The 26,207-nt window shown below is 47.9% G+C and overlaps 1 protein-coding gene across 1 annotated transcript in view; it reads right to left on the reverse strand.

Annotated features, from left to right (window-relative positions):
• Nucleotides 1-755: 755 nt before the first annotated feature.
• TFAP2E (transcription factor AP-2 epsilon) overlaps nucleotides 756-26,207 on the reverse strand; it is a 27,027-nt gene continuing 1,575 nt past the window's right edge. Inside the window, exons 4-7 of the mRNA XM_026086016.1 lie at nucleotides 5,326-5,554; nucleotides 4,950-5,068; nucleotides 1,497-1,638; nucleotides 756-1,044 (exon numbers count right to left, since the gene is read on the reverse strand). Coding sequence (XP_025941801.1) covers nucleotides 756-1,044; nucleotides 1,497-1,638; nucleotides 4,950-5,068; nucleotides 5,326-5,554 — 779 coding nt within the window. The remainder of the gene's footprint in view (nucleotides 1,045-1,496; nucleotides 1,639-4,949; nucleotides 5,069-5,325; nucleotides 5,555-26,207) is intronic.

Raw genomic sequence — 26,207 nt, forward strand, 5'->3', positions numbered from 1 at the left:
CCCCTGTTGCGAACATAACAGTCGGGAAGGTTCTCCTTGGTCGGTTCCTGCCTTGGGAACAATCCGGGCGTGAGGCTTGTTCCTCCCCTCGTGGTACGCCTCAGGGCTCCACAGCCATGGGGAAAATCCACGGTGAGTCTCAGTTTGTTGAAAACTGTAAACGAAGTCCTGAAACTGCGTGACGTCCAAGGCAGTTCTGGCAATTTTCTCTTGGCCTGGCTTTAGGACTGGGCTGTAAATGGTGAAATAGGAAGGTTTCCTGTGTGTTTGCCTGTCAAAAACAGGTGCCACAACTAGGTATGGCCAGTGATCCAGCTCCCTCCCTCTCTGCTGCTTGTGCCTCTGGTTCTTCTGTTGTTGAGGCCTTTGCTCTTTCTTCTCAGTTTTTCAGTTGGAACAAATTCCTGGAGCACATCAGGATTTCATTATGGGTTTAAAAAAAAACAAAAAACAAAAACAAAATAAAATTGCACATAACTTGGCTTCCTGCATCCATATTTAAAAAAAAAGGCAAAACCCAAAGCCATCAACCTCGCTCTTTTCTGAATCTCACTATGTCCATTAGAGTTGTTTTCTTCTTAAATTTTTTTAATTTTTTCCCCCCTCTTCTGTTTGCTTTATGAGTTTCATCCCAAGTTCAAATGTAACAGTTCAGAAAACTGTGCGCTGGGTCTTCTTTTTCCCCAGTGCCGATAAGCCTTCCTGTCGCGCCTGGGGAAAGCTCCCTCGCTGGGGAGAGGGAGGGAGACAGCATGTTATTTCCGATGCTTCACTTCCTTTTCTGATGCTTTGGAGTCTCCAGCCGTGTGCCCATTCCCTGTGCTGTTCATGAACATTTTATCCAGCCCTTTAAGGGACTCTACCAGGTAGTTCTGGAAGGCCGTGAGTGCTGCACAGATAGCTGGGCCCCCAAAGCCGTGGGTTATCAAGCTGAAATGAGTCAAACAGCTCTGGACACCAGGCTCTAAGATGAGTGAGGGGCGGCTGTTCCCGAGTGGTGAGCGGTCCTGGGCTATCAAATCTGCAAACTCTTTACAAATTTGCCTAGAAGAGAAAAGTTTGTATTACTTTAAATGGTCTTGGAAAGCTGCAGGGATATAGCTTTGTCCAGAGTTTCTTTACCTGCTCTTTGCTTCCATAACAGAACTAGCATGAGTAGCTGCCCCTCCAGGAGTTTTCTGCTCCAGCCTGGAAAGCCCCTGCATGCAGACAGGATGGGAGCTGGTGCAGCTGCTGCCACTTCAAAGTGACACGTATGGCAGTGTGGAAATGCTCCCTAGGGTTAACTTAACCTCTCCTGTGTACGAGCAAGTCCTTCGATCCATACTAATTCTTCACTGTGCTGTACATCTTTTTGGATATAACTGCGTGCAGCATATGAGACCCTATTTTACCCATGGAAGAATAAGCTTTTGGGGCAAAAGCTGCTGTTCCATTATAGSTTGCAGGTACCTAATGTTCCAGTGCTTTGGTTGCTCATTGCAATCCATACTCACTTGGTAGCCAGCAGCATGTTTTTCCTGGTGTGAAGCTCGGTGGGGTCGGAGTGCTGTCGGCACAGATACTCTGCTGCCGCCTTGGCTGGGAACTCTGTTTCGCACACGTAGCCAAAATCCCGAGCAAGGTGAACAGCTTCACCTACAAGCAGGACAGATTAATAAGCTATGTCAATACCCGTGTGAAAAGGGAACGCTTACTGTAGCGGCTCCAGACACCTCACTGACATGGCCGGTGTCTGCTGTGACTAGAACACTCTTTCCTTTCTCAGTTGCCACCCAACAGCTCTTTGGCCCTAGAGTTGGTGCAATGACACCACTAAGACTTTCTTATACTCAGCTGTAAGAAAATTAGTCCACACAGATCCAAATGAACCATCACCAACCTTCAACAGAAGATGGCCCCTTCCTTTGTTAAGTGTTAAAAAGGCATGGAGCTGAAGCTGGCTGGAGTTAGATTGGGATGAGGTGTGACTTGCTGAGCTGTTCCTCCAAAAGAAAGAACAGCAGAGGTGTTTCTGACCTGACTTGGCCACCTCCCTCACTGCATCTTTCTCTCCCCACTTTCTTCCACAGTTTCCTGCTTGGCTCTCCAAATTAAGAAAGTCATCGACAAGTCTCAGAGTTAGACAGGGGCTGGAGGGTGAAAAAGCAATCTTAACCCATGACTGCTAGACAAAAAGGGGATATGAGAAAAGCACAGAAGGAAGGTGTTTATATCCTCCCACACTGAGCAGGAAGCCCTCGGGGTGGACACACAGGCAGCATATCCATCACCCTGTGGAAATGCCCACTCATTGATGAAATTGATCCATCTTCAGGCATCCCCATGGAAATAATCAGAGCTGATGGCAATTGATCATGCCCAACACCCAAAATCCTGGTTGGACAGGCAGAGCTAATTTGACTTGCCCCCTGCTGCTCATCTGTATTAGGCCATCCATCCTAATGCATTAACCTAGATCCCATCACGGCCTCCCCAGCTCTGAGAGCTGAGTCTGTTAAGTCACATTATGGGCAGAGTGTTTGTGCTTCCCATATAAAGATTATACTTTTCACTGTGTCTCCTCCTCCAATAAGGAAAATATAAGGTAAACCTAGAGAATCAGAATTGAAGTAGTTTGTATGTTAAAAAAAAACAATCAAAACATATTGACTGCAGAAAAACAATTATTGTGGCAATAAAAAAGGGCTGTCTATCCTCATGGTTAAAGTCAGGATTTATTTACTGCTGTGAATGTAGTGCGAGTGACTAAATAGCTGAATGCTTTAAAGGAGGTTCGGGTGCTGGCTTAGAGAGGCTTCAGCAAAGAGGTCAAAGTGGTCCAGCTTTGGAAACTGGTATTAAAGCTACTGAGTCAAAGCCCAGGGAAATTGATTCTGGAGGGAGAACGCCCGAGCACCCACGGCAGTGTGCTGGGCGGGAGCACAGGGGCAGCGAGAGGCCAAGGAGTCCTGTCTCACAGCAGCACAGAGGTGAGAGCCTGCTAGCCTGGTTGAACACAGACCTCTTTCTGAGAGCTTCTGAGAGCTTCATGCTTCTGAAGTCTCTGAACCCTCTTAAYGCTCCCTGGATTGCTCACTACTGCAGTATCTCAGTGCTGTTTACAGCCCTTGAGCTTTCTGCAGAACACATGCATGGAGGACTCCACAGTGAACTCTGTTCTGCTCCTCTCCAATTCTAGCAGGATTCACTTCCTTCTCACCGGAAAATCTTGAGGCCTTTTAAAGATGATCTAAACAGACAACTGTGAGATACAAAAATGACTAATGCTCAACAGCAAAGAATGATGGATGTGAGTTCAAATTGTGGCAGAGCTCCAGAAACCAAGCAAACAACTTGCTAAGTCCTGGAGACATCCCTCTGATAGAGATTGCACAGCTCCACCTGTCTAATGTGCTTCACTTGTACCAGTGCAGATGATGCCTTTCATTTCTGTGCATCATTCCCAGGCACCCATTCTCCCCCATCAATAGGAACAGGTATGGGTCAATGTAAGAAAAAAATATATCATTGGCACCCAAAAAACACCCATTTTTTTTCTTTAAATGAGCAGACATTGGGAAGGCAGAGAGGAGAAGACAAACTGAACTTAAGAGAGAAAATGATCAAGAAAGAGGGAGGCTGGGGCATAGGGTGACAAGCTAGTTTCTGTGTGCTGAATAATGACAAAGCAATAGCACCTTCCTCTGTGTGAAACATCTCCAAGTACCATAATACTTATTTGCAGGAGGAAATTATATCCATCAAGCACACATGGCACCACTCTTATTTACTATGAGCTGGTACACAGTAACCAAAACATCAGCAGCCACCTGAAATCAAAATGTACATTTCTTCCTTCCTTTCTTTCTTTCATTCTTTTCTTCCTTTTCTTTTAATGGAAATCAGCCTTTCATTCAGCACGAACCAACTGCCCTTAGTAACAACCTCCGCCTAATGAAGCGGGTCATTTAATTTGCTAGCAACAATGGAGATGATTTTCTATTCAGAAACTGCAGGCAGCTGCCTCCAGCATGCTGGGCACAAATACAATGGATTCCAAAGCTAGAAGGGAGTCAGAGCTGTCATTTCATTTGTTTGCATCCCGTGTCCTTTTCTCCAAAGATGCAGTGGCGACATCATCATTTCCATAGTGCAAAAAGTAGGAGGGAAGCAAATAAACAAGCAGCTTTAAGCAGGGGCACTTCATACTTTAAGGACAGGTTGCACGCTGCTTGTGGAGGCTGTGCTGTCCGTAACACATTTTCCATAGCTGTACTTAGGCCTTAATGCCACGCTCAGTGATCAGCTACTATAAACCTTATCTCCAACTGCAAGACCTTAAAGCTACGTAGCATCTCCTCTATGTCTCGCTTGTCCCCTGCTGTCCCAGTGGAGATATGAGGCAGCTCTTTCTTATGTGAGACAAGACACAGACCTGACTGAGGTGCTGGAGCCCCAACAAAACAGATCGATGCTGGCCAAGGACAGCATGTTCAGTAGCGTGTGGGTTTGTAGCTTAAGTGGGCACGCAGTGCTATAAAACAACTGCAAACGTGTGTGTTAAATTCTTAACGGCTCTATTCAAGCTTTTTTGTATTTGGTTTCTGTGAACTTGACAAAATTTTAGTATACCTAGTTCACAGAAGTGAATGGTAAACTTAGATATTGCCAAAAGTAAGCTTGCAGCTCTGAAGTTCAGTCTCATTCAGGTTCTGAATGCCTTTTCCAAGACGTACTGTGACTAGTATGACTAGTCCAGCAGAAATGTATGAGTTTCAGAAGACAGCTGTGTTTGAATTAGCATGGAGGCGTACACTGGGATATTTCTAGTCTCAATTTGAGTTAGTGGTGACCACTGCATACTTTGTTTTAAGTGTTCTCATTTGTGGAAAGCTACAAATGAAAGGTATTGAATGGGCGAAGTATCGGCACTCCCATCGTACAAGGGAGTAAAGAAAGACTCTTACCTTCCACTAGGGATGTCAGCAAGGTGACATTTGCAGCTTTACGCCTTCCTGCAGGTAGATTTAGTCCGATTTTCTCTAACCTTTCCCTTAAACACCGGCCCCCGTTTTTTGATTTTGCTCTGAAAGAAGAAAACAAGGAGAAAAAAAATTTAGTTTAAGTTTCTGGGTTTTAAGAGAAAGAAGAAAAAGCAACTAAAATGTTACTCTCCAATATACTGTAAACAGCTAATTTCTCATGGTCGCCATTAATCTCAGATGTGAGAYCTAGTACAGAACATGAAACTGGCTTTAGAGTTATTCCCCTATATTTCAAAACACAGTGCAGTCCCGCATCCTTTGGCAATTACAAAGCTTCTAGGAGCGGCGTGCTGCTTACCTCCGGAGGACCCCGCCGAGGAGAGAGGCGTTGAGACACTCGGGGGGAGAAAGCCTTCTCTGCACCTCCCCGACCGTCACCTTGTACTTGGAGGTGGAGCTGAGAAGAGAGAGGCGGCCAGGCACGGAGCAGAAGACCTCGTTGGGATTCGTCACCCCTCCGATCARACCATCTTTGTTCATTGACAGGGTGGAAATTGTGGTGCCGTTTGCCTTGGAGGGGATGGGCACTAGGGGAAAAGGGAGGGAGAGAGAACAGGAGACTGTCACAGAGAGACTCCGGAGTTAGGGAAACAGCTTGGTGATTCTCATGGCAGCTTTCTAGACACCCAGCACACGTGCACTGCCATCAGCCGATGGAAACATGCCTGGCTTTGAGGTCTGTTAGTTTCATATTTTCCTCAATAAAGGAAAAGAGTACTAGAAATAAAAAGGAAAAAAAATGGAAAAAATCCAGACTCTGCTCTCACCTGCTTACCCACCCTTCCCAGTTCTAGTGGAACTAAACCCAAGGTTTTGGGATAATTTCCCGGAAAGCTAAGAACTGCCACAGCTTAGTCTGGATCTGAAACCAGCTTCCTCAGCCTGTCTCCCCTAAGCATCTTAGTGGCGTGCTGTGTGGCAGGGTGAAGTGTTGGCCTGTCACACAAAATGCTCGCCCGCAAGGCCCAGGCCCGAATGCTCTTTCTCCCTGGGCTTTGGGAAGCCACCTGCGTATAGGTTTGCAGATGTGGCCCAGTTCAGGCAAGCACAGGTCTGCATCCCACTGGACAGGCTCAACAAGGCTGAGCCCTTCATGCCCTACATAAAACTTGGGAAATGCTGGGATGGCCAAGAGCCAAATTTGCAAATATGCGGCCCACGGGAACCAGTGGAAAGACTTCCTTTGACTTCAGCTTTGGGATTAGCCCCACAACAAGCCGCAACCCTAAACTTTCATCATCCCTGGTTTAAAGGAAGCTTGAGAAGATCAAACCCAATTAATCCAGCACAAACCTCCTTTTACTTAATGGACAAAAGTTAGTTAACACAAGAAGTTAGGCAGTGGTGAATGTGGCATCACACCGGATCCATGGCATCACATCCAGGATGAAATGAGAACATTTTTCCCATACGTCACTTTAGTAAGAAACATTCTTAGACGCAATAAGGATTTATGGGTTAAAGCTATGGCTGACTCTTGTGCCAAATCTCTTTGGCTTTTATGTTTTGAAATTAATAACCAATTTAACTCTAGAAAAAAAAGCATGTTTTCAAAGAATCCAAAGTGGGCTGCAAATGCCATTGCTCCAGCTCATTTCAGCCCTGGCATTCTCTGTGGTTACTTGGTAATGATTGTTCCATAATGTACATTCAAATGGTTCATACAAGTAATACAGCAACAAATACCAGGGCGAGATGCAGGTTTTATAAAGGAAATACACATGCCCAAAATGAAACAGAAAACCTGAAAATTGATTGGGAAGGGTAAATAGACTGGGCCTATTAATGGGGGCTTACAATCAGCATGTCGTAAATACAGCTCAACAACTTGTTAGTGTGGCAATAAAAAATAGCACATGTTATATAAAAATGGCTGATGTTTTAAGACTAAAAGATTAATGGAAATGAGCTAAGGTACATTAAGTTCCCTCTCAGCATGAAACTGGGATGAAGTCAAGGGACCAAAGGGAAAGATACACCGATTCCCCTGCTAGAGTCAATAATTAAATTATTGGCATTTACCACAACTGTAGCTGGTTAAGGGATGTTAAGGGAAGAACAGATACAAGTAAGAAATCACCATGTGACCTAGGAGACCAGAGCTATTTCCAGGCAGCAGCGATTTCAGAGCTTTCTTTCATAACCCTGAAACAGGTAATATTTGTCTCTGGGGCACACCCTTAAAATAAGAAGTCAGAGCATGTTTTACAAATATCCATGCATCGCTGCAAAGATGTATGTCACTTCAGGTCCAGGTACCACAGCAGATGTGAGTTCTGCTGCAGCAAGTGCCACCACGTAGCTAGACACCCCTGGAGAGCAGATGTTGTTTCTTGTGTCATATCTTTTGTTAACTGCTGTGGATCCATGTGTTTCTATGAATTTGTCTGCCTGAAGAGCTCTGCATAATGAATATATTCACACATTTGTGCAAGCCTGGAAATCATGCACTGGTGTGCATTCAAGCCTTCATGCATGGCTGGGGACCTGCATCTGCATATGAATGACTGAACAGTCATGCAGGAGAGAGGGGAAGCATGCTTCACCACACTTGTCCATGGCACCTGAGTAAGGAAACAAACCTTTCTGGCACCAACATCAGTTAACACCAGAACCTACAGAAAAACTTTCCTGGAGATCAGAAAGATGACGTGTTTGTGAGTCATTCCACACACAACAGCAGCATGCTCTGGGAGAGGATGGCCACATGGAGGTCCAGGACAGTGCAGTGTTGTGGGTGCGGAGTGCATGGGAAGGCACTGATCGATGCTGATGCACAGCAGTGTGATGATATGGAGACACCACAACACTTAAAACATGTACTGGCAGTTTTAGGAGTGTTCCTACTGTCAAAAACAAATCCCCCTGGAGAACTGTAAACCAGATCCTACAGCTCTGAAAGTTAATGCCCAAAATAGCCAGGCTATCTCTATTATGTGCCACAACCAAACCATGCAGGCATCGTTACTGAGGAACCCATAACAGAAAATGATTATTGGTATTACTCTTCTTGAGGCCTCAGCTGAGATCAGAGCCCCATCACATTCAGTACCGTGCACACATGGAACAAGACAGCCCCTGTCATGGAGAGCTTGCACCGTCAAGAGCAAAGCATACAAAATGCAAAAGGAGAAACAGAAAGGGTGACTGGCCCAGCATCACACAGACGTTAGCAGCAGCGCTGGAAACGGAGCCCAGGTCTCTTGAGTCCTGTAACAGTGCTTCATCCATTAGACAATGTTGCCTCAATACAACAAGAATAAACATAGCCACATTTGCCATTAATTATTAATTATTGTTATTTGGCCTCACCTGCTGTTTGCCTGGTCTGATCTGCAGCTTGTTTGCCCATAAACATGCTGCAGGAGGGAGACAAGCTACCATTAAAGCCTGACAGCTTTGTTTCCTTGGCTTTTGGGGAACCAAAATTGTCTCTTGTCATCTGAGCAAACCAAAAGTCCCCCTCGATCTTCAGTTGCTGCTTTCCTGTTCCCGCAAGCAGCAGGTGATCGGAGCACCTGAGCCAGCCTGCAGACAAGAAGGAAGCATGAGACTGTTGCAGGTTTGCACGATGCCCAGCAGACAGCACAATGCCCTGGCGCATGAGCACACACATCCCCTGAGTCCTGGTGCCATATGCAGGAGCAGAGGGGCATTTCCAAACCAAGACGCGTGCATGCAGGCAACTGACCCCTCTGGGAAGTGCTACGTGGTGCTCAGCTCAGCATCATGTCAAGATTTCATCTAAGCTACAGTGCAGAAGAATAAACCACTGGAGTAGAGACAGGGTTTCATGGCAACATTTCTGGGCTCTAGGGTATTGAATAGTCATAACACAAATCGCCTCTCTTATTTCTCCTGGGAGCACTCAGTTCCTCTCTATGCCAAGCAGAGGCAATGCTGAGTCACACAGCAAAGGCACAAACCTGAACCCCATGCAAACAGTTTCCAGGCAGTGCAGCATTAAGGCTGGGAATAGAAATATTACATCAGTATCACTGTACTGGACACCTCTTTTGAGGTTTCCTGGGTTAGGCTACAGGAGATACCTGCCCTTGGCACTGGAGAAGGACATTACCTTTCTCTCAATAGCCTGCTCTCCACTCCTGGTCTCAATGTGCAGACTGTCCCCATGGCAGGCAAGATATAGGATATGAGATACAAGATACTACAAGATACAGGCTGCACAGAGGCAGCTTGGAGTAGGCTCAGCTCCCTTATGACTACAGAAGACAGTACTGCCAGCAGAAACACACCCCAGAGACTGTTCGTTCATACAGTGACAGGCTGACACATTGCACACAGACTGGCGAGGAAAGGGTTATATGCACTTCCCCAAAGCRCAGCATTGCACAGGTGCTTGGCCTCCTCCCTCCAGGCCCTGCCTGATGAATTGGACAGGGCTCAGCTGGGTTGAACACCCCCACCCCCAGGAAGGCTATAAAGGGTAGGACAGAGGCTGCTTTTCCCTTGGAATGGCTGTGTTCAGGTCAATTTAGTCTAGGGAAGGGGGAGTGGATCTGATTTCATTTGGGTGCGTGTAGAGCTTTGGGCRTCAGCTCTTCCAAGCATATGTATATAAGAAGAGGAAGGAAGGGGATTTTAGGTTTCTAGTGACTGCTCAGAAACCTCCTAGAAAGTGTAAGTTCTTTTTCTCTTAACTATCTGCCATCATTATTATTTATTAATCCCATGGGAATAGGGTCTTATCAGTTCCAAGTGAGATCTGAAAACTGCAATAAATAGGTGAATGGAGGGCAAACTGGGGAGAGTATGGCAGCAGTGGGGGAAAACCTACTTCCAGAAGCTGGGAGCTGTAGATAGACCTGCTAATGCTGGCTGTCTCTGATCCAGGGGCCTTGAGGCAAAGGCACAGCTGAATCTGGGGAGAGCAAGATCTGTGCTGTACTGCTAGTACAGACTTATTTTCAAGCAAGAAATGCTGGGAATGTGGGGGTCTTCTGAGAAAAAGAACTGTTGAGTTGCTAAATGGGTTTTTGTCTTCTCCAGTCACCCAAGGAGCTAGGGATGTAGGAGAGAAACCAAAACCTTGGGCAGAGTTCCAGGAAGATGAGTTACTGGTGAGACATGCAGACATACGTCTACATGGGGAGAAGAGGAAAAAAAATTGTAGTCTGTTCTCTGAAGCCCTACAGTCATTGCAGGCTCGGTTTCTACACTATGTCTCCCAAAACTTTGTTCTTGCCTTTAGCTGTCAAGCTCTCCTGAGAGTTTTCTCCCTGGCTGAAGTACCTCATCAATGAGAGAGAGGGTTTTTTTTGTCTGCATTTTGCTTAGTTCAGATTTGTCCTGTTATTTTTGATTCAGCAAATTCAAAGAGTCTTGACTTGTGTTGGTGATATTCAGCTACTTACATGGAGGTGAGCTTGGCTGCTTATTTCCCACATTAAAATCATGGTAAAACATTTTGCCCTGGTGAATTTCCAGACCTGGGGGGATGCTATTTCTGGGTTTCGGAGCTGTTGATGTGCAATGTGATTGATGGCTGCACAGCAGAAGCATCAGAAGGATCTGATTTGAAAAGGAAACCTGTGATTTTGAAATATAGCCGATATGGTCCTTTTCCCTAAGACCTCAAAGTGCTTTATGCATTGCTAATCTTCAGCCCAATGCTGATACCAGACTTGCCACTTAAGTCATTAAGTCTCAATCCTTGTGGGAGCTGACTCACACAGCTGGGCACAATGAGGCACAGAACAAGTTAAATGATTTACCAGGCATATGGGCATCATATGAATACATGCATTTCTGATCTGTGGGAATATTTTCACAAGCAAACTGGGCTTTATGATGCTTTCTAAAAGTTGGGCAATAGCTATTAAAAAAATGATTAAATGTGGTCTCTGGTTTTATAACTTTCTTTGTAAGGCTATGAAATATCAAGGTGTTGGTCACTGTATCATCTTGTCTTGTGATATGCTGTTGTATTCTGCAGTTAGCTATTTTAAATAGCAGTGTATCAATAATAGGTGTGTGACCTGCTGAATGTCAAAAGGGAAACTGTATCCTTATTTCTTCTGCATAATGTCACAAGATGTATTTCTATGATGATCAGCATCTTGCTGCCTCCTTTAATGTTGCAACGGCGGTACCACTGCCAGTATAATATACATCTCACATATGCATTGAACAGCAGTGTAAAGAGTGACACAAAATCCCATGCGACTCACCTGCCTTGGTGCTACACGGCAGGTTCACATAGCTTCATCTTCCCTTTGAACAGGAGAAGCTTGTGATCTCCAGTCAGAGATGCCCTTTTTGTGCTGAGTCGGATCTAGTCTGTCTTTTAAACATACCTTGGGTGTAACTGTCAGGGATGATGAAACTCGCACAACTCAATTAGTTTGCTGTGGTGTGAAAATACCTGATTCAGAGAGATTTCAAAATAGGTCCTGGTTTCTAAGAACACCAAAGGCTTTGTCACATAACTTTCCTGAGTGCCTTCAAAGAAGGCTGGACAGATCCTGCCTCTGTATAATTGTCCTCCCAGATCCTTTGCATCCAAAAGTATGACAGGAGCATGGCTGATGCAAACAGGGAGGCTGCAGGTCAGGACTGCTGGAATCTGCTTCCTTCTCTGCCAGGGATTTGTTTTATGACACCGGGCAGGTCACCTCCTCAGTTTGGGCTTGAGTGTCTCCATCAACAAAATAGAGATAATAACCTCTACCTGGGAGGGATGTTGTGATACATAATTAAAACTTGCCAAGTGATTCCTGGATGAAAGATTTCTCCAGGTGAAAAGTCCCTGGATGATAAACGTAGCCAGAAGGAGTTGGTTCAGTGCCTAAGCCCAGGACTTAATGATGCATCTTTGGGAGACAGACAAGTGGAAAGGCAAACCCTACAAATGCAAGGCCCTCATATCTCCAGTGTGATGCTGCAGATGTCATGGGATGCCAGAGGCTCATTTCTGTGCAGTGCTTTTCAGGAGATACAGCCTGCAAAGATGAAGGGGAAAGGAGCATCCTAAACCCTGAATTCTCTGAACACTTCCTCTACACTGGGCAGGAGGGTAAAAGAGGAGAAATACCACTGGACTAATGAGCAACCAGCCTGTGAGTCTAGTGATGTGGAAGGTGTAAGGAGAATAGTATCTTCCATGTCAGGGCAAGGTGTTTCAAGATAAAGCATAAATTTTCTGTCACTTTTGTTCTAGCTTGCAGTTGACGGTCTTGTTTGCACCGTGATAGGTCCCTTGGCTTTTAGGTTCCAGGTACAAAGAAGGAGGAGCAAAATAAACACGTTCTTCAAAGGCTTTTACCCAAGAAGTTAGAAAATCTTGAAGAATTTCCTGCTTTTCCCAGATGTCTTTCCCCTGTCAGATGAAAAGCARGTAACTCTATCCAGAGCTGCTTCATACATTGGGGAGAATAATGCTGAATTTCTCAGTGACGAGTTAGGATTACAGCACGGACAGATCTGCAGCCTTGCGCTTCTGTTGCCTGCTCATCCTCTCCTGCGCGGTGTGAGGGTCCGGGGTGACAGTGCTCCATCTCCWAGCCTCCATGCTGCCATCTCTCTCTTTCTAGCAACAGATGTCCAAGCACGCACATGTGTAAAACCCTTAGCRGGTTCCACTTTCCTGCCAGACCAGCGACTGCCCTTGAAGACAAATCAGTGGGCTCTTAATTCACATCTGAAAATAGGAACCTGGTCAGAGACTCTGATACTGCTCTCTGGGGAAAACTGTGTTCTTAGCCCCCAGCAAATGTGACAGCTTTGGGCTGGACCAACAGAGCCATTGCAGCTTCAGCTTTGGTATTTCTCAGACTGAAACGATACGTTCAGTTGGCTTATTCCCTCCAACATATTGCTCTGAAGCGAAAGGGTTAAGAGTCAGTGAACTCCACCAGAATATATTTCAAACAAGACAGATATCTGTCAGGATAAAACCCTGCAAATGTTCATCTGAATTCAAAAGTAGATTTCAAATCTACTGTGTTTACAGCCCTTTCAACTGTGCATTCACAAAGGTGTCTGAATCTACCCCTATGATTCCTGAAAATGGCCACTTTCAAATATAAATATTCACCAAAAGCAAGCTCGTAATCTCCATTCAGTGGTGGAAGGACAGTCTGCAACACATGGGTCAGGCTCTGCGTGTCTGTGCCCAGAAGGAGCTGCAGGATAGCACTGCCGATGGCTGGAGCTAGCTACCGGCCGCTTGGGCACTCCAGGAAGATACTCAGATGCTGACTATACAYAGTCAACTTTTTTTTAAGGAAACAAGATTTTACCTACAAAAAGAAAAAGATGAAACACTGACTCATTTCCATATGAGAAATGTGCTACATGCTTGTGAATAATTTGTAAGCAGGAAAATTTGTGGTACTTGGAAATTAAATTGCTTATCATGTTATTATTTGTTCAGTTTCATTTCCAGCAGAAGCTCGAGGTGCTGTGAGGGGGAAAAACAAGTCCASAGGGAACATGCAAATCGCTGCCCGTCTTACAAGTCTGTTTTCTTCTTTCCTTAGATACATTACAGGTAAATCCTCCATCTCAGCAACATCAAATCCCTGGATATTGGAGCTTTTGTTGCAACATCTCTTTTAAAAGTCAGAGTGTGCTGAAGCTTAGATCGCATTTTAAAGAGGTAGCCGTTAATCCTCTTAGGAGACCACCTGTTATAAAGCAATCTCTCATCTTTAGACACAGCAGTCTCCAGCTACCCCAAAAGCACCTAAGACACGCTGGGCCCGATCCCTCTCTTGGTGGCTGCACACCGGTCAGCTCTGCTGGTGCTGGTGTTGCTGCAGGTTCACGGCAGCCCAAATAAAGCACGAGGGGGGCCCGTGTCCTGCTGCTCTGCTCACCCGCGTGTGTTGCCTCTGCTCTCTCCGCAGAGTGTTGGGAGGCTTCAGCTGATTAATGTTTCTGAGTAGCCTCTGATGAAAGGTGCTTCAGAGAGGCAAAGGATTACTGCTGTCTTTCAGGAAGAGCCCTCACTGAACTAATCTAACCTTAGTTTGAATGTCTCTGATGTAAATTATAAGACAGAGATACATACATAAAGAAGTATCTGCATGTGGGTGTGAGCCAGAGGCAACTGCTCCTACCATAACTTTAAAAGCCCTTTTTCAATGAGGAGGTGCTGCAGAGTTCAGCTTCTTCAATTTCCTGGTGTTTCAGCAGGGAGGTATTTATTGATGGTCCAGAGAAGGAGGTCAGTGCCATCAGCTATATTTCAAACCCGCAGTCTGTAATTATCCTTTCTTCCCAGAGGGGATTATACAGGTATTTTCTTTATCTTGAATGCACAACCTGAATCAAGTCCCCATGTCAAAGAGCCTCTCTAGGAAATGCTGTAATCGGCTCGAAGGCCTTTCAAATGGAAGGATGGAAAGAATCTTGTTTTTATCTCTGGGCTTTCCAGATTGCTGAGCTCCGATAGGTAAATGGATCTGGGACCCTCGAAAGAAAAGAGGTAGCAGGAATACAAGTCAGCAGCCTCAAACGATTCCCACGAGAACTCTAATCAGGAGAGATCCCATGCCTATGCAAAGCTCCTATACTTGCATTTTGTTTCCAATGCAAATCAATACATTAGGTTATGAACTAAATTTTAAGGTATCATGATATTAACTGCATTTTTCTTTCTGTGTCACTGGTATACACAGTGAAGTACTGGCAGTATTTTGCTGTGGAGTTTCCTGTTTCTGGGGAGTTTCAGGCCAGATTGTTAAGGTATTAAAGTACAGTTTCCCCGAGACTAGAGGATACATAGTCTCAGTTAAAGACAGTACCTGGTTATTACCTTGTGTCTTTAAAGGAATGGCCAATCAATATAATAAGAAAAATTACTCAGACCTTTGCAAAAGCACCTTGTGTTCCTTCAGGACTGGAAAGGGGACTAGTAAGCAATTTGCAATTAATAATTTCAGCTAATGAATTTGCCTTCTTTGCAGTTTAGGAATAACTCATCCTGAAATGCGCTTGTTGGTCAGAGCGTCTTGTGAATTTTGGGAAACTGTTCTCAAACAATTTGTTATGAATACCCACAAATGTCACTGCTTTACTTGATTTTATGAATTGTGCCATGCTGTCTAGGGCGCCTCAATGGATACCTGATGTATCAACCTGAATGGAAAACCGAGGAAAATCCCACTGGGAACCAGCAAATATTTAAGATTAAAATGTCCTTCTAGGTAGTGAAGCTCAAGTACCCAAACTTTCACAGAAAATAAATACAAAAAGATTTAGATTCTGCTTTTGAATATCAAGGTGTATTTACAAATAGTAAATAGTACTGCACCTTTTTTTTCTACTATTGATTGAAAGAACTGCTCTGATAACAATACTTCATCTATCTTCTCCTGTGAGTAATACTGCAATTCTTACTTCTACCTTTACAACTTTGTTTGAAAAGTTACAGTTCAGTGCAATAGTTCAGATTATTTCATTTCCCCTCCCCTAACATGTTTTTTTTTTCTGAATTTGCAGCTAAACCCTTTCACATCTATGCTAGAAAAATAATAATGCTTATTTAAAATTCAGTTCAGTTTTTATCTGCTCTGGAGGGATCTAAGTAGCTCTGTCTCTTTTTGTGCAGAATACGTGCGTTTCACAGCATAGAAAATATGCAGGTATTGGGAAGGCAAGAAAATAAAACGGGAGGCTAGAGAGCCCTAGAACTTAAACAAGAGGAACAGGAGATCTGCACCGTTCGGTGCTGATCACAAGGAAAGTTTCTCCTCRAATGCCGCACCACCAGCCTGGCTCAGATGTGTAATGCAGCAGCAAACTCTCCCAGACTCGCGCACACTCCACCATTCTGCCCTGTAGCATTAAGCATCACAGGTTTATTCATTTAGCAGCACAAACTCCCATTACATTTTGGCAACCAGTGTACGGGATCTTTATGTGTTTAAACAGTATAATCCATTTTACAGTAACATGCTTGAGAGGTTTTCCCTGTATTCCCTATAGAAGCGCCTGAATTTGTGTGGCTTGGATCTACATAATCTAAAAAGGGAGAACAAAGATGCAGTGTCTTTTCGAAATGGCTATGGATCCTATGTAAGCCACAGTAATGTTAGTATCAATTTGTTAAAATGTATTTAGATTATTGAAGGGCAAAAGACCCTTCAGCAAAGATTAGACATGAATAATAATAGCAAAATACTTCTCTTCATATAGAACTTGCTGCCAATCCACAGAGCATTTGGGGAGGGTTTCAATTTGAGTTTCAAACCGCAGTAATGTAAATATGTCAGTTCACCTGCCATTTTGGAGTCGCTGGCTCGCCTGGGGGTAGCTCTGGGGGAAAGACACCACTTGCCCAGTATTATCACAGTGAAAATGCTTTTACTTTTTCTTGCTCAAAAGATGTCCTGGCTTTTTAAGGCCTGTGTATTGGCAAGATGTCAGGGCATACCAGACATTTTGCAGTTCGGTCAATACCATGCTTCAACAAGGAACGTGCATCCTGGCCCAGGCTGCAGGACGTGCAGCGGGGAAACGCGTGCACCGGAAAACCCTCCCTGCACTGGAACAAAACCCGCGAAGGTACCAAGGACAAACCTCATGGAAGGACCAACATCAGCATCTTTTTTACAAGGAAAACAATTCTGACCAGCCACAGAAGTGGTGTCAGGAGGAATCCCGCCAGCTGCCCAGAAAGGCACGCATCCTTATGCGGGTTACTGTTACTGCAGCTCTTACGGCATCTACAGACTCTCTTACATTGTAACTTCAATAATTGTTCCCGTCTCTGCTAACCTGGATCTTTTGCTTGAGCTACGGACTGCGAGCTTGAAGCAATCCTGAATGCCTTTGGTCAGAGACAGGCAGGACCTCCTGCTAACGCCACATCAAACACAAGACTAAAGCCCTGCTTTTTCTTCACGTTTTCCTTGAGGTGTCATCAAAATCTCTGCGCTCAGGCTCTGTCGAGCGCMGACAGTTTAGCAGGGGGATGCGGCATGTCAGCTCGCTGCCCTGCCTGCTGGCCGGGGCAGAGCAGGGCCGTGGCCCGAAGCCCTGGGCTTGCTCCCATCTCGGGGTGAGCCCTGTGCCCGCGAGAGCCCGGAGCACGGGCAGGTCCCAGGCAATGGAGCAGGCAAGCGAGGGAGCTCTCAGAAGCGCCGTCTCCACGCGGTCACCTCGCTCGGAGACACTGCTCGCTCACCCCGACCTGCCCAACCAGTCCAGAGGGAATAAGGCCTGACCTGATCCCTTGCTCCGTGGCGCCTCGGTACTTGGTGACTGATGCTAGATAAATACCTGAGATAGAGGGTGGGGAAACTCAGCCCCGGCTGGAATCCCAAGCACGCGCCGCGGACGCTGGGGAAGTTGGGAGACCTTTTCACGCTGCAGGGATGAACCCGCTCCGCAGCTTCCTACGTCCAGCCCCAGAGCACCTCGCTCCTGAACCGCCTGGCTCTCGGGCACACCATGTTCTGGGATATTTAATTGCAATGGGTTGTCTGGGCTCATTTCTTGCACTTCTTTCTCACTCCCTTGTGCTTCTCTGCTCTTCTCCCCTAAGCCATGACACTTAACCTCTTTTTGAACCAAGGATGATGCCTAGATGCAGCAGAACTGGGTCTGGTATAGGGCACAGAGAGACGATGGCTGAGCATTTAGCAGCTCCAAGCATTATATCCATATTTGCTAATTAGTATCTCCATTAAGAATTAAACAAACAAATGGAAGGACAGCAAGAATGAGTAATTCACTAGGATCACACAGGAAAGGGCGGGATGGGTTAGTGGCTAGGGCACTAGTCTGGGACTTCAGAGAACCTCATTTAGGMTCTTTAAATAATTAAGATCGCTTGTATGCATTTTTTTTCCTGAGATCACATATCTTGGAATATTACTAAACAGGCAAATAACAGGGAGGAATGGTCTAAGTTTGGCTCTGCTCTACCACAGGCTCCGTATGACCCCGGGCAAGTCCCTGGGCTGGAGCACACAAACAAGTCGCCGTGCGTCAGCAGCCCCGGCCTCGGATGCGCGCTCCCGCCGCCAGCGGCGCCCGCCTCGCCTCGCCTGCTCCCTTCGCCGTCTGCAAAATAAACGTCTTTGCACCGCCTCGCTTCGCGGGGATGGTCTGAGGATAAACACAGCGGGTGTTGCAAACCGCAGCTCAGCACAGCCCTTCGCCCGGACCCGGCGCGCCGCGGAGGCTGTCACCCTCGAGCCACGGAGAAGCGCAGCCAAGCCGGCGCAGCACGGCAATGCTCGGCGCCGGGAGTTTCCCYGCTGCCGGAGCTCCCCGGGAGACCGGGGGCCGCGGTGTGCGGCAGCCCGCTGCGTGGGACGGCTGGCGCTCGCGGGCTTTATGGCTGTGCAGATGCGCTGATAAGCGCCGGCTGGGCGGTGGCTTTCCGGAGCACGCAGCAAGCAGGCGGCGTTACACCAACGTGCGCCACGACTGGGGCAACGAGCGCTCGAGGACAAGAGACGAGCCCGACCTGGAGAGCTCGGCCCGGCTCGCTGCAGAGCAGGGCTTTCCGAYGTTTACCAAATATCTCCTGGCGAAGTGGGAAGCAGTCTGTGACTAACCGCCTCCCTCCCCACGTTCCCAGCGAACGGTTTGCGCATGACCTGCTGCCTGTCCCTCCTACCGCCGTGACTCACAGCCACAGGAAATGGAGTTGGAAGAGAAGCTGGGAGTGAAAGCGAGGCCAGGGCTTGCCCAGCGCTTGTCCTGAGCCAGCGGAGAAGCATCCATTATTTTCCATGTCTTCCCCTAATTGTTTCCTCTCTCAGCAGTCCCAATCCTTTCGGGAATATTCCCATCCCTTTTCTATCACCGCTTCTCCCTACATCTTTTGCCTGCTTGGAGAGTGTTTCTCTTCTATTCTGCCTTGCACACTTGCGTGTGCTGTGCTCTTCCCCAGGAGCTTTCATACCTTCACGCAGTTCTCCAAATTACAGCACAAGCCCACAGGGTGACATGGACAGTCGGGGACAGCCGGCACCTGATGACCCAGCGCTTGATCTCCCCTTCTCCCACAAGTACGCGCAACTGGCTGCAGTCCTGCCCGCCGCAGAGCAGGATCGTCAGCAACCTCAACTAACAGGCTAAACCGTCCAACTGCCAAAATAACTCGCAGCCCCAGAAAACAAGGCACAGAGGACGAGCTCTTCCGCAGGCAGCCCAGCATGTCTGCTGGCGCCTTGCACGGCACCATCCCGTGAAAAAAAATCTCATCTGGAGTCCACCTCTTGGAGAAGAAACACTTGGTTTGACTCACAAGCCACATGCCAAAAAGCAACCCAAGCTGGCTTTTCTGAACCTACCCTGTAAGAACGGGTCTTTACGTCTAACAAAGAAAAAAATTCATTTAAAAACATCTAATTAAACAGTAAGTCATGACAAGGTACATGAAACTTGGAGATAGCACATGCCTGGGAGGCACCAGGAAGGCTGAGACAAAGCCCAGCGCCTTCATCGGTACCCGAGTGTGTTATCTCACATGAACACACACCTGGTTTTATCCTGGTGCAATTATAGGACATTAAAAATACATTTTTAATGAAGGAATGGAGATCTGGATGCAGTTCAGAGTAAAAACTTTCTTTTAAGTTTTTCTGTTTGATTAGTAGATGTTCTTGCAGCATACGCATAAGTGTGTATGCAAGAGAAGAGCAGGTATCTGGAGGTGTGACTGTGTTTTGATGAACGCTGTAGCTCTTGGTGTGTGCGAGGGCTTGTCTAAACTTTAAAGACTTTGCTAGTAGAGCTATGGCAGCAAACTCCTCCAGTCAAGACACAGCTTGTTCCAGGTTAGCCCCTTTTCCCACTCTGGCAAACTACCCCAGCAGATGCTGCAGAAAGCCACGAGGGCTCTGCCAGCAGAGCTTGGAAAGATAATCCAAAGCTCAGCACGGTCTATCTGACTGGAGTCCAAACACCTCCGCCCACACTTTATGGACAGTCTTATAAAAGACATGTCTTCACAGCCCCAGGTGTTTTATAGGATGACCTCATTTATTACCTTTCTCGTCACAGGAAATGATGTTTATCTAATCTACTGTGAATATCATTCTTTCAGGATTTTTTGCCACATCTGGCTTAATGCGGCATTTCTTACAACTGAGTTCTTATCCATGCTGAAACTATAGAGAAACAGGAATGCTCCTGTCACTGCCAGTGCCAAGCTGCAGCAGGGCTGGCCCAGGCGAAAAACGCCTGAGATCCCACCAGCAGCCCTGCATGCGAATCCCAAAGGAAGATTTTGCTTCAAAACCTGGAGCTCATGTGTGGTGGCAAGTGGGACTAAGGACCTCATTCTTAATCTCCCTCCTCTGCTGCATTCTTTAGCTGTGACAGCTACTTCTTGCAGTATTTCTAAATGTGGGCTCGGAGCTCTCTGAGACATAGCTTTCTGTCTGTGTCCAGCATCCAGCCAAACAGGTCCACATTCCTCAGCAGAAACACTAGCATTGCCACGCCGGAGCAGCTAAAAACCCTCGGATGGAAATTTAAACAAGTCACAAACATGCAGGAGAAAGCAGCCAAATCCTGCTGCCTCAAAGAGAAGTCAAAGGAGTTCAGTCCCCCTTCAGCCTGGCAGTGCCCGTGCACGCTTAGATGCAAGCACAAGCATATGCTGGCTATGTACTGCTCCGTCAGTAGTCCAGGTTGTAAAACGCTGCAGCCGAAACGTTTGCCTACCAAGCAGGGTGCTGAGGATCCCGGCTCTCCCTGCTCCCGGAGCTTGTGGGGCCTCACCTTGCTCACGCTGGGCACCTGGGACCACCACGCACCGGGAGCACCACCAGCTCACGCACGGACCTGTGCCCTGGGCTGCTCTCGCACCCCCAGGCACCAAGGTGACCAAGCAAAGAGATTTCTTTCCTTATTTCTACTAAAAAAGCTCTATCGGAAGCTTTCCACTGATCCTGAAAGGATGTCCAAGCAATGAAAACCCTAATTTTATGACCAAGGTTCAGGTTTTTTGCTATGAAATGTAACAGCATAATGCTTAATTTCCTAAACAGAAAATCCCCCCTGCCCCTTACAGAAGAGGGAAGGATGTGCACGTGGAGCGTGGGCTGCTCAGATGAAGTTGCACCGCATCTCCCACGCAGCAGCGTGTCCGGGGGCTTCCACGTCACCGCCAGCAGCTGTCTCGGTGTCTAGAGCACAATGGCAGCAGGTGAACCAGAGCACAAAATGCCTGTAGCTGCCTACAGCAGCCAGAGCCCCAGACTAAACTTTTTCAGAGTTCGTTTTACTGTTTTCTAGTCAAGAAAAAAATATATTCCCAGTCTTACATTAATGCTTGATAAAAAAAGAAAAAAGAAACACAAAGACATTCCTGAAATACTTTCCAACAAGAGGAAGAACAAACAAATGTCTATACAAAAGATATTTATAGAGGCTCTACCTCCCTACATGAGATTTTATCCATTTTCTCCTCAAAATAAATATATTGATTATTTATCATGTCAAGACAGGGAGGGAAGATGATCCCATGTTCAGTATTATCTACAGTTCACGATACTGAAATACAAATCTCAGCTCTGCCACCAACAACATGCAGCATCTCTGCAGCTAAAGTAAAACCCTTTGGCATAAACATTTCAGCAACCGTGGCTGGGTTCAGCAAATATATCAGCTTTCTTGATAGTCATTTAAACCAACCAAGTCTCTTTTACTGAGCTACAGGAACGTTACACCGCGCAAAGATTCCAGTCAACATTTTTAGTGTGAAGATTATTCCCAGAAATAACGAACTCGATCCAGTTACAAAAGTACTTGTGAAAACTGAATTTTGAACGGGTATTTCTACCAAAAATCTGTCTCTTCGCTGCCCCGAACGGTTCCGACAGACGCAGAGACCCGGGAAGCGGCCCCGGGCAGCGGGAAGGCAGCTCGCTCTTCCTCCTCCTCCTCCTCCTCCTCCTCCGCGGCCCCGGGCTCGGCGCAAGCGGAATTTCCGCGGCGAGGCGCGGAGCCCGGGACGGCGCTGCCCGCAGCTTTGCGCCCCTTTGCGCAGGAGGCAGCGCCCGCAGGGCAGCAGCGCCCGCGGCGCCCAGGCACTCCTCCTCTCCTGCTCCCTTTCTGAGGCTTAACATGGGTTTTTTCCTCTTTTTTTCTTTGCTGCTTTCTAAAACCGAGGCCACCTGCAGCAAGGGAGAGGCGCGAAGCGCTGCGAGCTCAGAAAAACACACCAGAGGCGTATCAGCCTGCTCCATCTCTAAGATCTCCATAAAAATCGTCTGTAATGATATTAGCTACCAAAACTGTTTAAGTTTACTTAAGAAGGAGGAAAAAAAGCAAACACATAGCCGCAAATATTTTGGCATTACGCTCCCGGGCTTTGTGGAGGTTCCTCCGCCGCCGCCGTACCTGCGATGCAGGTATCAAGGCAAGAGACCACGAACGACTGCCGCCGCTGCCGCAGCCTCACAATGTTTTTACTCCGCCGTCAAACAGTTTGCCTTAAATCTCAGTCACTCAATGTTAGTATCAATTTGTGCAAAGGGAATATGGATCTGCTCCAGCCAGATCTATAATTACAGTCACTGTACTAAAGAGACAAGGCATAATGTACCCTGGGGACGCGCAAGGTGACAGCCTGTGCAAGCGGAGTGCTGCTGTTTACAGAGGTCACCGCTGGGAAAGTTATAGAGGGCTCTTCCTTAATATTTAGCGCTATTTTTGACTCAAAGTTCCTGCACTTGGCTCGAATTAAAAGTGTCTTTCAAATACAGAAGTTAAAGGTCGCTTTAGGGATTTTGGGCAGGTGATTAATATTTTGTTGAACCGGGACAACGGTATCTCGGCAACTAATTAAGGAGAGATTTATCTGTTTTCACATGCAAAGATATATCAGAGTTCTGTCAGAGGGCCGTGCTGTGAGGAATTTAAGGATTAATCATAATCGATGTGTTATTTGAGATTACTGCGCAGTTTATGACAAAACTGTGCTTTTTACATTTACCCATAACTTCTCCTAGAGAGAAGCGTACCAAGAAATCCCCGCTATCAAAATGCACACCTCGTAATTTTTACTACCTGACTGTAAATCGCTTGGAATTTGTCTGCGATTTTTTTTCCAAGCTTGTAAGCCCTTTCCGCCGTGCTGCCGAGCGGGCCGGGTCCCGCCGCTCGCCCCGGCCCCGCGGCGACTCCGCGCTCCCGGGCTGCGGCGCCGCGGAACCGGGGCGAGTCGAGTTAGGATTCACTATTACATCAAAAAAAAAAAAAAAAAAAAGAAGAAGTCCGGCTGCAGAATAATTAATTCTGCCCAGTTTGAAATAAGTTTGCTTACTATTGACTAGCAACTCCTGCTTACAGGGCTGCCCTTCAGATGCGAAGCAAAATACGTAGTTATGGGAGGATTAACATAGCACTAACCATCTCTATTGACTTAAACTCGGGAGACTTTTCTGGACGTCTAGAGCGAATGGCAGCTTCGCTATGCATTTGGATGCGAAAAGATTTTTTTTTTTTTCCTTTCCTGTTTTAGGGGAGATGCGGGCTCGGCGCAAGGGAAAAACCTTGCCGTGGCAAAGCGAGAGAAACACTGGAGCAGGCTCCGGGGAGGGCGAGCAATCTCCGCAGGCGAGAACAGGTTAGACAAACATCTGTCAGGAGGGGTAGAGGAGAGCGGATCCCGCCGTGGGGCAGGGGCCGTCGGGCTGCCTCCCGGGGTCCCTCCCCGCTGCACTTTCTCTGATCCCTGCGGCTCCAGCTCCATGAAAACGCGCCTGCTTTCCTGGGCAGTGCTTCCAAGGCGGCTGAGCAGGGAAGGGGCAGCGGAGCTATCGAAATACGCACTAATAACGCCTCCCATGCCCCCGGAGTGCTGCCCGAGCCCAGCCCCGGCAGGGCGAAACGGCCGGGACCGGGGGCCGGGACCGATCCTGGCTGCAGCAGCCGCCGAGCTGCCGCTGCCCCGGGACGGAGCCCCGAGCGGGGACACCGGGAGCCGCCCGCCTGCAAGCGCCGCTCCTGGAAATCCTCCCCCCCTGCCTCCTTTCCTTGCCGTGAGCAGCTTAGGCTGAATTATTGCGGGCTGCTTTGGTGAAGCCGCGCTGCTTCCCTCCCACACCTTGCTTTTAGATTTATCGATTTCTCAAGCTGCTCCAGGAAAATCAGATGCTTTGTGCTCCTGATGAGAGATCGGGAGATTCTGTGCAGGGCATCACAGACACCTTAAAGGCTACAGTCAAAATCTAATTATTCTCCAAAACATATTTTGCACCTTTGTTCCAAACACAGCAGTCAAAAAAAAAAAAAAAAAAAAAAAACAGCCAAGGAAGAGCAAGTGTCTATAGGCACAGAGGCTGCAGACAACTTGTATCCACAGGCCTCTGCTTTTCAGACGGAGTTATTTTCTTTTTTCGAAAGAGAGAGACCAGAGGATATTCAGGCACAGATCTGGCACGAAACAACAATAATTCCTCCAGACACGAAACAAAAATTTTCTAAGTAAGCACACATTTTTACAAGGGGAGGGAAAAAAACAACCCGTTGCAACTTCAGCCGAACTTTCCAGACAAATATTCTCATTGAATTGTATTTTATAATGGTATCTCTAATGCTTCTTGCACATACAAAAAAATCAAACGCACGACAAGCGTTTCTGTGTAGCGAGAATACAAACGCATACTGCAGCTTGTTGCAAGCATTTCTCATGCAAGGGTATTTAATGAAATGCCTCTTAGGTGTTCTAATTAAAGCTAAAATAATTACGGTCATTAATGCTCCACTGAAATACCTTCTATAATGAAGCTGCATTCTTAGAACAACAACTTTCATGTAAGGGGGACTGTGATGCACCGCGAACACCTCTTCGCCCCCATGCAATGACAGCACCGCTGGTGTCGGTGGAGTGCGCAACGCACGGAGAGACCGCGGGGAAATATTCCCCGCTCTGCCGCTGCCCGGGAAGTTGCTCTGGGTTTCAGGCGGGAGTCGGAAAGTCCCCGCTGCGCTGCGGAGCGGTGCGGAGCGGAGCGGCCCCGCTGCCGGCAGAGCCCCGAGCGCGCTGCAGCCGCCGGGCGCCGCTGAGGAACCGGGGAAGGGGACGGGAAAAGGGAAAGGGAAAGGGAAGGGGACGGAGACGGCGGCTGCGAGTGCAGCCGGAGCCGCCAGTGTCTGTCCGGGCTAAAACCTACCGGCCTCAGCGGCGCCTTGCCTCGGCCACGGAAACCCGGGAGCAGCCCCGCGCGCTCCGGTGCCCCCCGCGTGTTACCGGCTCTTTCCATCCAGCAATTCCGGGCCCGCAGCTGAACTCCGGGTGTCGGGACCCGACAGCGTTAACCGCTGCCACCGAACCTCTAACGGCAGCTGTGGTTCACTTTGCCTGCTTGCTTTTAAGCCCTTACAGCGGAGCAGTCAACACGCCTTTCCATCTACCTACTTCTGCTCTTCTAAAAACGCCGAGAGAAGCCAAGAGCAGTGTTTGAATATTTCATACGAGTTATTACCCCGTGCAGCCGCATAAATCGGTCACGTCCCTAATGCTCTCAACAACAGCCCGCTGAAGTTTTTATTAGAAAAATATTTTACGGAGTTGAGCTATTTTAACCACAGGGCTTTGCTTTGAAGCAGACGGGCTGCTTAACAGGTAGGAGAGGATCGGCAGTAAATTAGGAAAGGCGGTGGGTGACACCAACGGCAGCCCGCGGCTCCGGGGAGCGGTGCGGAGCGCTCCGCCCGCAGCACCGCGGCCGCTTCCCCCACCGGCCCCGGGAGAAAGCGGCGGAGAAACCCGCGGCCGCGGGGCACCTTCGCCTCCCCCGAGCCTCAGCTTCGCACCTCGCCGGTCCCCGGTGCAAAACCTCCTTTATGGAGCCGAAAACGGGGAGTCCCCCGGGGCCCGGGCTGCTGCAAAAGCGGAGGAGGGGGGCCGAGCCGCGACGGCGGGGTGAGGCCGGGCGGCGGCACCGGCAGGATGTGCGAGCACCGGCCGCGGTTCCTACAGCTGCGCCACCTCCTCGCCCCCGTTAAACGCTTCCTTCCCGCCGGGACGAGCCCCGCCGGCCCCAGGACGCGCCCGTTCCCCGGTGCCCAGCGCGGCGCGGAGCGGTGGTCGGCCGGGGTCCCTTCCCCGCCGCACGGCTCCCGCCCGGGGCGGCAGGACCGGGAGCCCCCGCCGGGGGCATCCTCCGGGGAGTCGCACTCAGACCGGTCCGCGGCCGCCGGCGGTGCGGGCTCCGGGGCTCCCCGCGTCCCGCTGCCGGC

This window comes from Apteryx rowi, unplaced genomic scaffold (assembly GCF_003343035.1).
Source record: "Apteryx rowi isolate R43461 unplaced genomic scaffold, aptRow1 scaffold_68, whole genome shotgun sequence".
In the NCBI taxonomy this organism is placed as follows: domain Eukaryota; kingdom Metazoa; phylum Chordata; class Aves; order Apterygiformes; family Apterygidae; genus Apteryx; species Apteryx rowi.